At 49.9% G+C, this 18,324-nt stretch overlaps 1 protein-coding gene across 6 annotated transcripts in view; it reads left to right on the top strand.

Annotated features, from left to right (window-relative positions):
• The window catches only part of RALGAPA1 (Ral GTPase activating protein catalytic alpha subunit 1), a 647,855-nt gene that overhangs the window by 244,986 nt on the left and 384,545 nt on the right, over positions 1 to 18,324 (top strand). For all 6 annotated transcript variants that reach the window (XM_029598964.1, XM_029598967.1, XM_029598968.1 and 3 more), the window contains one exon: positions 9,500 to 9,628. In XM_029598964.1, the coding sequence (XP_029454824.1) occupies positions 9,500 to 9,628 (129 nt within the window). The remainder of the gene's footprint in view (positions 1 to 9,499; positions 9,629 to 18,324) is intronic.

Raw genomic sequence — 18,324 nt, 5'->3', positions numbered from 1 at the left:
ACGCTAAAGTACCCCTACACCAACAGCACAGGGATCACATCCAGCAGCAGCCTTACACTACCATACATCTTATACCATCCTTGGCATGCCTGCCTTCTTTCAAGCACAACTGCAGGGTCATGACTCAGAGTTCCTCTACATGCTCAAACCGCCTCTCAGGCATGACTGCTGAGCTGCTGTGCCTCATTTTCCTCAAAATCTGCCTCCAAGGCATGACCCTGTTGGATTCCTCTGCCTCCTATTAAGAAACGCTACCTCAGAGACATGACTCCACTGAGCTCCACTGCCTCCTTTCCCCTGATGCCACCACTGAGGCTTGACTCCACTGACTACCCCTGATTCTTCACCCCAAACAGTTCTTGAGGAGAAGCAGGCAGAGGAAGACAGTGGAGATACGACTTAGTATTAATGTTTACAAAATACCACCAATGAGGGATGATCTCGCTGAACTCCCCTGCCTGCTTAGCACCAAAGAGTTTTTGAGGCGAAGCAGGCAGGGGAGGTCAAAGGAATCAAGCTTCAGTATAGCATTTGATAAACACCACAGGGGCATGACTCCACTGAGATCATATGACTCTTCTGCTAAAAACCAACACTTAAGAATAACGTATCCTTTATCATCCTAGCTTCCTCCAACTCTAACCACTGAGGCCTGTCACTTATAGCTAAGGCATGCCAAGTTACAACCCTTGCCAATGAGGCATGTCACAGCTACGACATGCCATGTTCCAAACATAATGCAATGAGGCCTGTCACAGATGGGGCATGCCATTTTCCAACCATTACCAGTGACACTGTCATTTACAGCTACGGCATTCCATATTCCAACCCTTGCCAATGAGGCCTGTCACAGCTATGGCATGCCATGTTCCAGCTATTACCAACGAGGCCTGTCACAGCAGCTACAGCATGCCATGATCCAACCATTACCAATGAGCTCTCTCACTTACAACTACGGCATGCTGTGTTCTAACCATTACCAATGTGACCTGTCAGTAGCTACAGCATGCCATTTTCTGATGCTCAAAAAGGCCTGTCACAACTACAGCATTCCATGTTCCAAACATTACCAATGAGTCCTATCACTTGCATCAGCTACGGCATGCCATGTTACAACCATTAACAATGAGGCCTGTCACTTTCAGCTATGGCATGCCATGTTCCAATCATTAACACTAGAGACTGTCACAGGTGTGGCATGCTATTTTCTATCCATAACCTCTGAGGCTTGTCACTTACAGCTACAACATGCCATGTTTAAAGCATTACCACTGAGGTACTGAAACACTCCTCAGGATTTTAAAACCATTCTTCATTTATGGTATTCACCTTCTTGCCATTTCTTGCTCTTGCTATGGCTATCCATTCTTTTCTACATTTGTGGAACTGCTTCATGAACAATAATTTGATTTCATGGCCCATTAGCAATTTCTGTATACTGCACATTTGGGAACCTACCTACTACCTAGCTATGTAGTGTGTGGCTTACTCCCTGGCATAGACATATCCTACTGGACTGGTGGATAAGCCAAGTGCAGCCATGCTTTGACAGGAAGAGTCATCCGCCCTCTCTATGGTTGTCTGCATGCTCCAATGGAATGTCTGGTATCGCCCATGCCACTGTACCTTAATGCTATGCCCTTCATCCTACACTTTTAGATCCTTGTGCTGCTTAGCCTCCTGCCATGCGCAAAATTTTACCCCTTGATATTCTTAACTTCTTTCTGCCTGTATCTTCCTGGCAAACTCCAGTTCTTACATTTTGAGGACTTCTTGCCAATCTGGGATGCTGCTGTGCTCCTCTCCCAAGCTTTTGAATTCTTTATCTTGATACCACTCTCTCTGATTCTTGTCCCTATATCTGTACCTTGGGATTTTTTCTGCCACATTTTCTGCTTCATTCCCCCTTCATGTTGCCTTAGGGTCCTGATGCCACTTTTGCTGCCACTTTACCTCTTGTGATGCCATCAATTATTCATGACACTATTGTTGGGCAGCCATCCTCTTTCTAAACCTTGAGGTGTTCTTCCTCCTCTTTACTGTTTCTCTGCTTCATGCAGCTGCGCGCATGTTATAAAATCTGGGGTCGGCGCGCGCAAGGGGGTGCACACTAGTGCACCTTGCGCGCGCTGAGCCCTAGGGGAGCCCCGATGGCTTTCCCCTATCCCTCCGCCCCCCCACCTTCCCCTCCCTTCCCCTACCTAACCCGTCCCCCAGCCCTACCTAAATCCCCCCCCCCCATACCTTTTTTACAAGTTGTACCTGCCTCCGGGCAGGCGTAGGTTGCGCGCACCGGCCGAGCAGCCCTACGGAGGCCTCTCGCCACACCCCCGCCCCTTTTTTCAAGCCCCGGGACATTCGCAAGTCCCGGGGCTTTGTGCGCGTCACTGGGCCTGTGCAAAATAGGCTCGGCGCGCGTAAGGATTTTAAAATCTGCCTCTTATATTGCATTAGAGAACTCCTGCCAATCCCGTAAGCCTCGCACCTCTTTGCAGAGCCTTAGGCTATTTTATGCCACTTTTTTGATGCCACTTTGACATTTTCTAAAGTATCTTGCGGCTCTTTCCCACTTTTGATTTCTTCTCTCAAGTTTCATTACAATTGATATAAAATTCACTATTCTAGAGCATATTATAGACTGCAATAATTCTCCCATATGTTTTGATGGACAACAAATGAAACGAATAAACGTAAAACATTTTTTTGTATTGAAACTCATGACATGAATATGGATTCCAACAAAACAAATGAATGAACCGAAATGAATTTTTTTGGTCTGCACATCCCTAGTAGGCAGTATTTTTTTATTTCTCCTCAACCCCTCTCCTAGCCCTTATCCATGTACCCACAAGGAAGAACTATAGGTTATCCTTGGCAACATTTGGGGTGCTAGAGTAATCCACTGGCTGGAACAATCCTAGGGAAATAGTTGGATAAGAGGATGAGGAGAGAGCCAATTTAGCAAACAGAGAAATATTGCCTCTTCAAAAGGGCATAAAGCCTCATAAAGAAGGCTGCTAAGGAGAGAAAAGCTGGTGACCCTTAATTCTGGAGCATGACCTCCTGCAGCTCTGGGATGAGCAATAATTTGTAGAAATTTCTGCTACTTCTGACTGTTGGATCTCTTCAGTATGAGATACCCGGTTTGTCTTAAAATAGTCAAGATGATGAGTAGAGTTGACAACTTTCAACTATGAAAATTCTGAACACTTGGAGACGCTAAGTAAAATTTTTGCCGATGGTGTTGTTCCAGTTCCATATACAACTATTATTGTCTAGGGCCCCACTGGGATCCCTACTAAGGAGTGCAGCCTTGTATCTAGGTCATGCAGTATAGTAGGGGTGGCCAACTTTCACATATCAAGAGCTACAAAACCAGAATTCATACAAGCAGGTTGCTGCCATGACTTTTATGAGGTGGAGAATTACCTTCCCTACACAGACACACACACCCACACACCCCTGAAAAAAAAGGCCAAGTCTCTATATCTCCTCCAGATACAAAGACATCTTCTCAGCCATAAAGGCTCACACACACTCATCCTCTCAGATGGAAAGGCTTTCACACACATACAGACACAGACTCTCACAAACACACAACATACACTCACCCATTGGCACAAAGACTCACATACATACTGTATAAATACACACAGGCTAGAGATGGAAACGAAAAATATGGGATTACCTATGTTAACATTAGGTGTAACAATGCTGCATGGGGGTAACCTGCACGGAGTGGCAATACTACTGTTTATTTATTTATAAATATTTGTAACCTGCACCCTCCAAAAAGCATGTTGCTGGACAGACTGGATGGAGCTTTGGTGTCGACCGGTTTTTGCTGATGCCCCCAGTGCCCACGGGCCATGTCCATCACGGATTCACACAAGGTTTGCATCCTCTACCTGGAAGCCTCACACGACATCCGGGGGTGCCATCTGTGTGATCAGATGACACCCAAAGGGCGTTGGGTGCATCTTGATAAAATGGAGAAACCTTTTGGGACCCCGAAGTCCTCTACACCTACATCGGTCTCTGTGACGCCCAAAGATCACGGGGAGCTGTCTGACCTGCTTCCCCTTGCGGTCCCTCTACCTAGTACCTTCAAGGATCAGGGAGAGGGGGGATCGATCCTCAATTATCTCCCCGCTTTCCTTGACCTCGGGGTTATCGATCTCCTCTGCGCTGGGGAAAGACCGGGCCAAGCATTGGAAACAATCCTGCAAGCATCAACACTGGTCACCTTCTGCACACAGTTCCAGAGTGGTATCGGCGGCTGCCGAGCTGCCATCGAAGTGGCACCAGCCATCAGAGGCCCCATCCTCCGGTGCACCCGGTAGACCAAAGTGTTCCCCACCGACACCGGTGCAGGGCACTGTGCCACCTCAAAAACCCAAGGACTAGCCAGTGACGCCTCGTCCCCCTCCATCAGTTCTGGCCACCCAGGATTTCCAGGAGGAGTTGGACCGCAGGGTATAATTGGTGGTGCTCAAACTGCTGCAAAGCGTCGAGCTGCCGGTGCCACCGGCCCCCACACCGGTGCCCGAGCCTCCGACATCGATGTTAGCACCACTGCTGGAGCATCTGGACATCCTTCTGGGCGCCCTACCAACGCAACCGGTGCCGAGGGGCCCTCGATGCCCCATCGGCCACTGATGCCCTCCACCAGAGCAATCCTGATTCTCAGGTTATCCGAGGAGGAAGATATGGCCGGTACCGTGTTCCTTTGCCCATGGTTCCCTGAGCCTTTGCTGGATCCCTCCAGCTTGCTGCGGCCGGTGTTCTCCCCAATGCCAGGGGAGCCAGCGATGCCACCAGTGTCCTCGAGGCCTCTGAAGCCCTCTGGTCCCAGGGCTAATGCCCCTCATGGACTTCGCCCACACCACGCCGGTCCCAATGAGGAGGAGGGGTTCTATGACCCCTGGGGTGATGAGTCTACTGACTTGTCCTCAGATTATTCCGAGGACCCCCTTTCAGAGCCCTCTCCTCCATAGGAGTGGTGCCGGTTGCCACTCGAGGGCTTCTCCTTTGCGGGGTTTGTTCAGGCCATGGCCGAGGCCATCCCCTTTCAACTCCTTATGGAGGAGGATGCGTGTCACAAGATGCTAGAAGTTCTCCAATTCATCGACTCTCCTAAGGAAATCGTGGTGGTACCGATCCACAAGATTTTCAAAGAACTCCTCCTCCACATGTGGGAACACCCAATTTTGGTCTCCCCAGTTAATAGGAAGGCTGGTGCAACAGGCCGTCAGGTTTGACAGGAGGCAGCTCCCCCACCAGTCGATGGTAGTGGAGTTCGCCTTGAAGAAGGCACAGCATTCCTATACCCACGCCTCCGCTCCTCCCGAGCATGAGCACAGGGAGTTGGATGCCCTAGGCAGGAAAATCTTTCAAGGCGCCATACTGGTTGCCCGCATCGCCGCCTACCAACTGTATATGACTCAGTACAACCGCAATCTCTAGAAACGAGTCCAAGATTTCACGGAGGGTCTTCCCCAGCAACTGCAGGAAGCCCTTTCTGCTATCACTTTGCTGGGTCTGGAGACAGGTAAACACGAGGTGTGCTCCACCTTCGATGTTTTTGAAATGGCTGCCTGCATGGCCGCCATGGGCATTGATGCCAGGAGAATGCTTGGCTCCGGGCCTCTGACCTCCGACCGGAGGTCCAGGACAGGTTTGCCGACCTCCCCTGCACAGGTGAGAACCTGTTTGGGGACAAAGTCCAGGATGCTGTGGCACAACCGATACGTTTCAGCAGCTGTCCACTAGTGCCTTGGAAGGGCCCTCCTCGGCCAGGAAATCCTCCAGGCAGGGCTCTCAAAAGCCTTTTTATCGGCAACGGAAATATTATCTGGCAGTCTCCCGGACTTGCCCGCCTTGCACCAGTTCTAGGGGTTGTCCCCGTTAACAGCGTGCGCCTATGCCCAAAACTGGCTCCCCAGCAGACCCCCAACTATGGGCTTTTGCTGGTGGCGGGGGAGCGTAAGTCAGCTGGCTATACCCCTGGCGCGGGATCCCCCAGTCAGCAGCAGGCTCCTCAGCTTCACCTGTCACTGGGAAAAGATAACATCGGACCAATGGGTCCTCTCCATCATTCGCCAGGGGTGTACTCTCTGCACTTCAGCAGGCTCCCAGAGACCTCTCACCCATGTCCATCGTGGGGCTCATCCACCCATTTGGTCATCCTTCAATCAGAACTCGCGGCCCTCCTTACAGCGGGTGTGGTGGAACCAGTCCCTCACTTTCTCGTAAGAGAAAAATTCAAGATGGCAGTCTGGGCATGCTGATCCTGCTCCTCTGAAGAGGAGACTGGCTTTGCTCCCTTGACCTCAAAGAGGCATATGCATATATTGCAATTGTTCCCAGCCACCGGAAGTACCTCCGCTTCATGGTGGAGACCATACATTACCAGTATAAGGTGCTGCCCTTTGGGCTGGCATTGGACCCCCGCATCTTCACCAAATGCTTGGCGGCGGTGGCAGCCTACCTCAGGCATCGCTCTGTCCATGTGTTCCCATATCTGGATGACTGGCTGGTCAGGAGCGCCTCTTGCTCTGGAGCATTGCAAGCTCTGGCTCTGATGTTACAGAACCTGCAGATGGTGGGGTTTGTCATAAACTTCTCCAAGTCGCACCTCTGTCCATCTCCACAGCTGGACTTCAATGGAGCCAGGCTGAACACAGCACAAGCGAAAGCCTTTCTGCTCTGGGACCGGGCGATCGCCCTTATCTCACTGGCTACCCTAATCCGCAACATTGGAGGGTGCCAGTCCACCTTCTGCTCCGCCTACTGGGGCATATGGCGGCCTCCGTCCATGTAATTCCAATGGCCTGCCTTCGCATGCGGAGCCCCCAGTGGGCCTTGCGCTCCCAGTGGCAGCAAGCATGTCAGGTCCTAGAGGCTCTGGTCACTGTTAGCGGACCCTCTGAGACTACCTCTAGCCTGGTGGGAAGATCTTCACAACCTGGAACGCGGACTCCCCTTCCAGCCAACTCTGCCACAGGTGACTCTCCCCACTGATGCTTCCCCCCAGGGATGGAGAGCCTACACAAACAGCCTATGCATGCAAGGCCTCTGGACTGCCGCCGAAGCCTGCTGTCAGATAAACTTTCTGGAGCTTCGGGCAATAAGATATGCCCTGTGGACATTCGGAGATCAGTTGTCATCCAAGGCAATTCTGATCCGGACGGACAACCAGGTCGCGATGTGGTACATCAGCAAACAGGGTGGCATGGGCTCGTTTCTCCTCTGCCAAGAGGCAGTGCAGGTCTGTGATTGGGCCCTCTCTCGAGGGATGTATCTGCGGACGACCTACCTGCCAGGTCACCTCAACGTGTTGGTGGACCGTCTTAGCCGAGCCTTCCAGCCGCATGAGGGGTCTCTCAATCCAGCAATGGCGTTTGATCTGTTCCACAGGTGGGGTATGCCGGATATAGACCTCTCTGCCTCTCCGCTCAACCACAAGGTGAGCAGGTTCTGCTCCCTAGTACCGGGGAATGACCATCTGGCCTGCGATGCCTTTTCCCTTTACTGGGGGCAGGGCCTTTTGTATGCATACCCCCTTTACCTCTTCTCTCGAAGATTCTGTCGAAGCTTCAGCCGGACAGAGGGACCATAATACTCGTGGCACCTTCTTGGCCTTGGCAGGCTTGGTTCCCGCTTCTGCAGGACCTGTCAGTGCAAGTGCCCATCTGGCTGGGTACAGCACCCGACCTTACATCGCAAAATCAGGGCACCCTACGCCATCCGAACCTCCGGGCACTAGCCCTCATGGCTTGGATGTTGGGCGCGTAGTACTCCAGCCATTACAGCTCTCAGACTGTTTCCCGGGTCCCGGTGGAGTCCCAGAAAGTCCTACAGCTCAAAGTGGAAATGTCTTTCCATTTGGTGTGGGGGTCATGGCCTAGCCCTTTCTCATGCCCCCTTCCCCAGCTGCTGGACTACTTGTGGCACCTGTCCGAGTCTGGGCTCCAGACCAGCTCCATCCACGTGCATCTCAGTACTGTCAGCGTGTATCATCGAGGTGTCACTGGCACGCCTGTTTCGGTCCAGCCCTTAGTGGGCCGGTTCATGAAGGGTCTCCTCCAGCTAAAGCCCCCTCTTCAGCCTCCGGTTGTCTCCTGGAACCTCACTGTTGTCCTGGCGGAACTCATGCAGCCTCCTTTCGAGCCACTGCAGTCCTTCGACCTGAAGTACCTCAACTGGAAAGTCATATTCCTGGTGGCGATCATTTCAGCCTGTAGGGTCAATGAACTTCAGGCTCTGGTTATGTACGCACCGTACATGAAGTTCTTCCACAATCATGTGGTCCTGCGTATGCATCCTAAGTTTCTGCCCAAGGTCGTGACTGATTTCCACCTCAATCAGTCCTTCGTTCTGCCCACCTTTTTTCCACGGCCTCATTTCCATCTGGGGGAACGAGCACTCCATACCCTGGACTGTAAAAGGGCTTTAGCGTTCTACCTAGACCGCACGGTGAGCTACAGACAGTCCACCCAGCTCTTCGTGTCTTTTGATCCCAATAGGCTGGGAATGGTGATGGGTAAACAGACCTTGTCCAACTGGCTAGCGGATTGCATCGCCTTCTGCTATGCGCAAGCAGACCTTCAGCTTGATGGCAGAGTAAAGGCTCACTCTGCACGGGCTATGGCAACGTCAGTGGCCCATTTGTGGTCAGGCCCTGTCTGTGAAATTTGCCGAGCCACAACCTGGAGCTCTCTTCACACGTTCGCAGCCCATTACTGCCTGGACAGGGATGGCCATCAGGACAGTGCCTTCGGTCAGTCCGTCCTGTGTAATCTGTTCCAGACTTGAACCCATCTCTGTTCGTTTTTCTTGTGGGAACCAGAAAGCCCCCTGTTCTCCTACAACGCCGCAGTTATGTTGGGCCCGTTGGCACCTTATTCGATCGCTGTTGGTCTCTCTAATTGTGGGGGGCTGTCTGGAGCTTTGTACTCCCCCACATGTGAGAACTACCATCCCGCTTGTCCTAGGAGAAAGCGCAGTTGCTTACCTGTAACAGCTGTTCTCCTAGTACAGCAGGATGTTAGTCCTCAGGAAACCTGCCCGCCTCCGCACGATGTTGGGTTCACCTTCGTTTGTTTTATTTTTTTCGCTCATATTTTTGCTATGTTACGAGACTGAAGGGGGGACCTCGCGTGGATGCGCTGATAGTAGCAGGCTGAGCATGATCAGTCTGCTGGTCAAAGCTTCTAGAAACTTTGACAAAAGTTTTCCATGCCGCATCAGATGATGTCACCCAAATGTTAGGACTAACATCCTGCTGTCCTTGGAGAACACCTGTTACAGGTAAGCAACTGTGCTTTACCCAGTGGCTTAACCTTCTGTGTTACCAGAACTTTTAACCAATGAATACAGATGATTTTACTTATTCACCTCTGCATTATAACAGTTTTATCTGTTGTTGATTAGTTTCAGTATGGCTCAGATTTTAAACACAGTGAGGAATGTACTTTTTTTTTTTTTCCTTTCTAAGGATATTGTGAATACCATCATCAAGCACTGCTCTCCTCAGTTCCTATCTCTAGGGTTGCCTGGTGCCACTCTTCTGATTATGGATTTTATTGTTGCAGCTGGGAGAGTTGCTGCATCCTCCTCGCTCAACGTGAGTATTCAGTAGTTTCTGTTTAAGTACCTGCCTACCAATTAAAAAAATGTGCATTTAAATAATAGAGCTTTATTTATTTGAGTGTTTTATATACTGTCATTTCATGTGAGAATCACAAGTTCACAACAGTGTGTACAGGTTTGGCACTCAGACGAATTGCGGAGGAAGGCATACACATCAGAGAAAACAAGAAAACAGTCTAAAACTGCGGAAAAAACTCTAAAACTAGGGGATTACTTTAAAGATAGACACATACAGAGCAGACGTTGCCAGATTAAGGGGAGGGTTGAGAGTAATGAGGTAAAGATAAGGATATATTTGGTCTTCGCAGTCTAGGGGAGTTGAGTATGCCAGATTATAGGGTGGCGAATTGGATGTACCAGACAAACAGGCACAATCAAATAGCCAAGTATTCAGGTCGGTCTTAAATTTCTTAATGTCTTTTATATGAAGATTCTCTGGCATGGAGTTCCAGAGCTTTGGGCCAGCAATTGATATTGCTCTGTCTCTAGTTTGAGTTAGATGAGAATCTCTTATGGTTGGGATTTCAAGAAGGCCTTTATTCTTAGATCTAAGCATTCATCTGCGAATATGTGGATTAAATGTTATTCCCATCAGGTCGTTGCTTGTTCTAATGTTGCCGAATATTATTGTAAGGACTTTGTATAAAATTCTTGATCGAACAGGGAACCAGTGCAATGCTATTAGAGTTGGAGTTTTGTGGTCGTATTTCCTTGCTCTAGTCAGTAGTCTGGCTGCAGCATTTTGCAGTAGTTGTAGTTTTAAGTGGCTAGCTGGAAGTCCTAGAAGTAGGAAATTACAATAATCCAGGTTTGAGAATATTAGAGCTTGCAGTACCGTTCTGAAATCTACAGTACATAGTAGAGGTTTGTCTGCTCAGGATTCGCAGTTTGTAGAAACCAGATTTGCTCAGTTTGCTAATGTGGGCTTTCATAGTTAAATTTTCATCAATCTGGAATCCAAGATCTCTTACTTGAATTGCTGGGATTAATTGGTGATTTCCAAGATCAATACCTGGTGGGATAGATTTTGGTGGATTTCGACTTAACCAAATTATTTCAGTTTTTTTCACGTTCAACGAGAGTTTGTTGTGCAAGTTTTTCTTTTCTTGTGTTTATATATTCAGAGATGAGTAAAGCTGTTTTCTCACAGGACAAGCAGGATGGTAGTCCTCACATATGGGTGACATCATCAGGATGGAGCCCAATCACGGAAAACTTCTTTCAAAGTTTCCAGAACTTTGACTGGCCCGTACTGGGCATGCCCAGCATGGCACTAACCCTGCAGCCAGCAGGGGTCCCCCTTCAGTCTTCTTTTTTCCGCGCAGCAGTAGCCTCGCGGTTTAGGAGCTCTGAAGAGATTCCTGACGGGAATTTTCCTCACTGAGTTAATTAAAATTAAATTGCCCCACAGGGGGGTCCCTCCTCTAACTTTTCTCAGGCTGCGGTACTCCGGTAAGTTTTTCACCGTTTTTTCGTCGATTACTGTCGAGTTTGGCCCTCGCGGCCTGTAGGCCGTCGACCGTACCGCGGCTCGATTTTTCTATGGTCATGGCGTCGGGGTTTCGTCAGTGCCCGGACTGTACTCGCACCATGTCTATCACAGACCCTCATGGAGTCGGTGTAATGTGTTTAGGCCGTGAGCATGATGTCCTGACTTGCCCCAAATGTGCCCTCGTGACACCAAAAGGTCGCAAAGCCAGAATGGAAAAGATGGGACTCCTTTTCTGTGCTCACACCCCGACGCCGTCCATTGCATCGACGTCATCGGAACTGGCACCGTCGCACCAGTATTGACAACCATCCGGTGACTGCCCGCCATCGACGTCTTCATGGCCATCGACTCCCGTTTCTCCCCCTCAAGGTCGAGGGGATCTTAGGGAGAAACATCGCCATCGGCATCGTAAGTCTCGTACCGTCGAGGGAGCGAAATCATCTACCTCGCCACCATCTAAGAAGCCCCGTCCAGGAACGGCACCGTCAACTCCTGCGACTGGGACATCGAGGCCACTCTCACCCAATCAGGATTTGGGAGTCGCGATTCCGCCTGTAAAGGTGGTCCCTCCGACTGTGCCTCAGCCTCCCTCTTCTGTCACGGAGCCGGGGCTGATTGCCCCAGGTCTCCGGGAAGAACTGGACCGGCTGGTCCAGGAGGCCATTGACAAGGCGATGCAACGACTCCAGGTTCCTCAGACACCGGCACCGAGAGTGGAACTGGTCACCGACCCGATTCCAGCAGCGCTGGCACCGCTGCTCTCCCGGATGGAGGCGCTCATGACTGCCCTTCCACCGGTGATTCCCAGGTCTCCGATGGCTCCGGTGCGCTCCCCGATGACAGCTTCACCTCCTTTGGGGGTATTGCCTCAGCCATCGATGCCATGTCGTCCCTCACCGCCGATCCATTCATCGGGGGCGATACGCACATTGGCGCCATCGATGCCTTTGATGCTGGCACCGATATCCCCCAGGGTGTCCACGGTGCCCCCGGTGATTCCTTTGATTTTCTCGGAGCCTCAGCTGGGCCCTTCGGGTATCCAACCCCCTTCTCGTCCTACAGGTCAGCCTGCTGATCCTTATGACACCTGGGGTGATGATACTTCCACAGACACCGATGACTTACCTTCACCTCCCTCTCCTACTGAAAGTAGAAAGCATTCTCCTCCAGAGGACCTCTCTTTCATTAATTTTGTGAAGGAAATGTCGGAATTGGTCCCTTTTCAGCTTCAGACGGAGCAAGATGATAAGCACCAGATGATGGAGCTTCTCCAGTTCATGGATGCCCCTAAAGTTATCACTTCTATTCCCATTCATCAAGTTCTTCTTGACCTCCTCAAAAAGAAATGGGAAAACACTGGATTCATAGCCCCAGTACACAGAAAGGCTGACACTACCTATCTAGTACAGTCAGCCCCTGGCTTTGAAAAATCTCAGCTCGACCACCACTCAGTTGTGGTAGAATCAGCTCAAAAGAAAGCAAAAAGGATGAAGCCTCACTCCTCTACCCCTCCTGTCAAGGAACACAAGTTCCTAGACAGTATTGGTCAACGAGTGTTCCAAGGGGCCATGCTCATCTCCAGAATAGCTTCTTACCAGCTGTACATGACCCAATACAACAGGGTCATTTTCAAACAAATACAGGACTTCTCCGAAACCCTGCCTGACCAATTCCAAGAACATCTTCAAATCCTTGTCAACAAGGGGTTTGAGGCAGGAAAGCATAAGAACAGCTTACGATATTTTCGACACCTCTACTAGTGTCTGCAACAGCCATTTCGGCAAGACGCTGGGCCTGGCTCAAGTCTTCTGACCTTCGCCCAGAAGTACAAGACAGGCTCTCTGACCTGCCCTGTATAGGAGATAATCTGTTCGGTGAACAGATTCAGCAAATAGTGGCTGAATTAAAGGACCATCATGAGACCCTCAAACAGCTCTCATCGATACCTTCTGACTTCCCTTCTGGACAGCCCTTCAAGGACGACTCTAAGAAGTCATTCTTCCGCCCAAGGAAGTACTGTCCTCCACCAGCAAGGTCCCAAGTTAAGAGGCCTTATCAAAAATCTCAGCCTCGCCAGCCCCGGAAGCAAAAGCCACAAGCGACTCCCCAGCCGGGGCCTGCTTCAGGTTTTTGACTTTCCCTTAGAGAGCAGCAGCCTGATTCCTCTGCCAGGCATACCAGTGGGAGGTCGATTGTGCCACTTTCACAGCATGTGGCAATTAATCACTACCGACCAATGGGTACTAACAATCATTGCTCAGGGATACCACCTGAACTTTCTTGCTCTTCCACCGGAATCACCACCTCTACAAGGGTGGAGAGTAACCGACCACTCTGTCCTTCTGGAGCAAGAGGTTTCCCTTCTTCCCCAGTTAAGGGCAATAGAACCCGTTCCTCTTTCACAGAAAGGCCTAGGGTTCTATTCCCAGTACTTTTTGATCCCCAAAAAATCCAGGGGTCTTCGTCCAATTCTGGACCTACGTGCCCTCAACAAGTACCTCCAGCGGGGAAAGTTCAAGATTGTAACCTTGGGCTCGCTTCTACCTCTTCTACAAAGAGGAGACTGGCTCTGCTCTCTGGACCTCCAGGACGCATACACCCACATTGCGATAGCTCCAGCTAATCGCAAGTACCTCAGATTTTTAGTAGGCCCAAGGCACTATCAATACCGGGTGCTTCCATTCGGCCTAGCATCGGCACCATGAGTCTTTACCAAATGTCTCGTAGTTGTCGCAGCCTTTCTCAGGAAAGAAGGTGTTCACGTCTACCCCTGTCTAGACGACTGGTTAATCAGGGCCCCAACTCAGCAAGCCGCTCGATCGTCCCTGGATTTGACACTCTAATTTCTCTAGGATTTCTCGTCAATTACGAGAAATCCTATTTAGTCCAATCTCAAAACTTGTTGTTCATTGGGGCAGACTTGGACACCTTACAGGCAAAAGCCTTTCTACCTCAACAAGTGCAAACCCTTGTGTCCCTCGCTCACCAGTTGCAGTCTCAGTATACAGCAACAGCTCTTCAATTCCTTGTTCTTCTCGGTCACATGGCGTCCTCAGTCCATCTCACACCAATGGCCCGCCTGGCCATGAGAGTCATGCATTGGACTCTGAGGTCACAATGGATTCAAGTGACTCAGCCTCTGTCAACCATTGTCCACATCACCGACGCACTCCGTCGGTCTCTCGTCTGGTGGAAAGATCAGAACAATCTCCTCCAGGGACTGCCTTTTCACCTGCCAGATCCTCAACTCATTCTCACCACCGACGCTTCCAACCTCGGCAGGGGAGCTCATGTGAACGATCTACAGTCACAAGGATCTTGGTCTACAGAGGAAGCCAAACACCAGATAAATTTCATAGAAACATAGAAATGACGGCAGAACACCACCAAACGGCCCATCCAGTCTGCCCAGCAAGCTTCACACATTTTTTCTCATACTTATCTGTTTCTCTTACGATAAGTTTCCTGGAGCTTCGAGCAATGCGATATGCTCTCAGAGCTTTTCAGGATTGCCTATCAAATCACGTCATCCTGATTCAGACGGACAACCAGGTGGCCATGTGGTACATCAACAAGCAGGGAGGCACAGGCACCTTCCTTCTGTGTCAGGAAGCTGCGCAGATTTGGGCGGAAGTGCTCTCCCACTCGATGTACCTCAGGGCCACCTATTTGCTGGGAGTGCACAATGTCTTGGCAGACAAACTGAGTCATGTCTTCCAACCGCACGAGTGGTCTCTCAATCCCTCTGTAGCGACCTCTCTCTTCCAGCAGTGGGGTCATCCCCAAATAGACCTCTTTGCGTCCCCTCAGAACCACAAAGTGGACAATTACTGCTCCCTCATTTGGAGCGAGCGCTCTCAGCCCAGAGATGCATTCTCCCTCTCGTGGCAGCCGGTCTGCTTTATGCATTCCCTCCACTTCCTCTTCTCTCGAAGACTCTCGTGAAGCTCCGTCAGGACAAGGGAACCATAATCCTGATAGTACCTCACTGGCCACGCCAAGTGTGGTTTCCCATACTCCAGGATCTCTCCATCTGCAGGCACATTCCCTTGGGAACGCACCCGCTTCTGATCACTCAGAACGACGGATGTCTACGCCATCCCAATCTTCGGGCCTTGTCCCTGACGGCATGGATGTTGAAAGGTTAATCCTTCAACCACTTAACCTTTCAGATTTGGTTTCTCATGTCCTGATTGCTTCACGGAAGCCTTCCACAAGAAAGTCTTATTCCTATAAATGGAGAAGGTATACATCATGGTGTTCTTCACAATCCCTTGATCCCTTTTCCTGTCCAATCCCAAGGTTTTTGGACTATCTCTGGCATTTATCAGAATCAGGTCTAAAGACCTCTTCCATCAGAATGCATGTCAGTGCGGTAGCCGCCTTCCATAAAGGTGTCGGGGATGTCCCTATATCGGTACAACCCCTCGTAACACGTTTTCTTAAAGGCATGCTCCATATCAAGCCACCTTTACGTCCTCCGGCCCTTTCTTGGGACCTTAATCTGGTTCTCGGGCGGCTCATGAAACCACCCTTCGAACCTCTTCACTCCTGTGACCTAAAATATCTCACATGGAAAGTGATCTTCCTTTTGGCTATCACTTCAGCTCGCAGGGTTAGTGAGTTACAGGCCCTAGTTACCTATCCGCCTTACATTAAACTCCTGCAGGACCGGGCGGTACTCCGCACTCACCCTAAGTTTTTGCCTAAGATAGTTTCGGAATTTCACATTAATCAATCCATCATACTACCTATCTTCTTTCCCAGGCCCCACTCCAACCCAGGGGAACAGGCTCTGCATACCCTTGACTGTAAATGGGCTCTAGCGTTCTACCTAGACCGTACAGTTGCCCACAGGAAGAGCACTCAGTTATTCATCTCTTTCCATCCCAACAAATTAGGGCAACATGTGGGTAAGCAGACTCTCTCCTCCTGGTTGGCGGACTTCATATCTTTTTGCTATCAGCAAGCAGGCATTCCTTTTCAAGACAGTGTTAAAGCACACTCTGTGAGGGCCATGGCGACTTCAGTAGCACACCTACGATTGGTGCTGCTTCCTGACATTTGCAGGGCTGCCACCTGGAGTTCTCTCCACACTTTCGCAGCCCACTATTGCCTAGACAAAGCTGGAAGACAAGATTCCATTTTCGGCCAATCTGTCCTGCGTAACCTATTTCCAACGTGACGTACCAACACCCTTCCGCCTGTCCGGTGGGGTTCAGGCCCTCTACCAAATTCCACCCCAGTTGTTGTGCCTGTTGCACGCCGTTGGGTACATTTGGTGCATGTTCGGACATCCTCAGCTCGGTACTCACCCATATGTGAGGACTACCATCCTGCTTGTCCTGTGAGAAAGCAAGTGTTGCTTACCTGTAACAGGTGTTCTCACAGGACAGCAGGATGTTAGTCCTCACGAAACCCGCCCGCTGCCCCACGGTGTTGGGTTCGTAATATTTTGTTGTTTTATTTTTCGGCACTGCCTGTAGCTATCAAATAAGACTGAAGGGGAACCCTGCTGGCTGCAGGGTTAGTGCCATGCTGAGCATGCCCAGTAGGGGCCAGTCAAAGTTCTGGAAACTTTGACAGAAGTTTTCCATGATTGGGCTCCATCCTGATGATGTCACCCATATGTGAGGACTAACATCCTGCTGTCCTGTGAGAACACCTGTTACAGGTAAGCAACATTTGCTTTTCTCAAATGAATTTGACAGAGGAGCTTTGACCAGCAGTCTGAGAATGTCCAGCCTGCTACTATCCGCACGGTCACGCGAGGTCCCCCTTCAGTCTCTTTTTTTTCCCTGTGGTGCAGTTGCCTTGCGATCTGTGGAGCTCCAACTTTTTCCAATTTTTTCGGCAATTCTTTCGCTGTTTTTTCCAGATCCTCGTCAGGTCCCCCTTCACAGTCTGTGCCTCCTTGCAGTTGATTCTAGACTCCGCGCCCCACGGTGTCCGTCGGTCATCGACCACACACCGAGTCTTTTTCATGGCGTTGACTGGTTTTAATAGGGAGAACGTCGAGAAAGTTGGAGAAGGTGCTCTTAGATTGGATGAGGAGGCCCTGGTTCACAGATCTAAAGACTGCAGCTAGACCTACTGCTGACGTTTTCAGAGACCAAAGCCCTTCTGTCTCTTGGGATCCAGTAGTCATGAATGACCCTTCTCCCTTTTTGCTTGTGGCTTGGCTCTGGAGAGGTTGCCTTTGCAACGGAAAGACTATTCCTTCTCCATAATTTCCACTCTGTCGAAAGCCTGCAAAAGATCTATTTCTGTGGTATATATCTGAGTCTGGCAGATGTTTTAGGCATTTTGCAAGGCATGCTACATTTCTGCATGGCAGGCTGATGTTTCTGTCCTTTTAGCCTTTCTCTAACAGACTCCTTATAAAGGTTTTTATTGAATTCACTGAAGGTCCAGATTGCAGTTATTTCTTTTAGAAGTAAGATGCAAGGTCTCTTGGTGGCTTTCCATCCTGACATTACTTGCTTTCTTTGGGGGGCTGAGAAACTATGATCTGCCATAAAAACAGTGGTTCTCAGTGGGCCCTGAATTTTGTTCTTAGGGCCTTGTCCCCCCCCTACCCCCACCCCCACCCCTTGACCCTCTGAAGCAGATATCTGTCAAGGATTTGTCTCTGAAGCAGTGTTTTTGGTTGCGATCTGCTCTGCTTATTTCAGAGCTGCAGGTCTTATTCTGTAGGGTTCCTTTCCTGGTATATTCTACTGATTTGGTGACTCTTTGGCCGGTACCTTCTTTCTTACCCAAGGTGCTTTTAGTGTTTCCATTTGCTTTCTATCCTTTTCCAAGAATGAGTATCAGGGTGTGAGGATGTCCATTGGAATCTCCTGTTATTTGGCATTTACTAATTTCTTTTAGCTGGCAGATAGCCATTCATGTTGTTTAGAGGTCTTTGCAAAGGCAAAGCAGCTTGCAAAGCTACCTTAGTTAGATTAAGGAAACTATCTCTTCAGCATGCATATTCAAGGGTCATCAGGTTCTATTTGTTCTCCAGTCTTATTCTACCTGGGCTCAGTCCTCTTCCTGAGTTGAAACTGTGGCTGTTGCACCAGAGGACATTTATAAAGTGGCTACTTGGTCCCTTGTCAAGCATTACCATTTTGATGTCCGGGCTAGGGAGGATGAAGTTTTCAGAGCTTGTGTCCTAAAGGTGGCCCTTATTT

The sequence above is a fragment of the Rhinatrema bivittatum genome, chromosome 4, assembly GCF_901001135.1.
Source record: "Rhinatrema bivittatum chromosome 4, aRhiBiv1.1, whole genome shotgun sequence".
Taxonomy (NCBI): Eukaryota; Metazoa; Chordata; class Amphibia; order Gymnophiona; family Rhinatrematidae; genus Rhinatrema; species Rhinatrema bivittatum.
The sequence above is the reverse complement of the archived record's forward strand: the minus strand, read 5'-3'. Positions and strand labels throughout refer to the sequence as shown.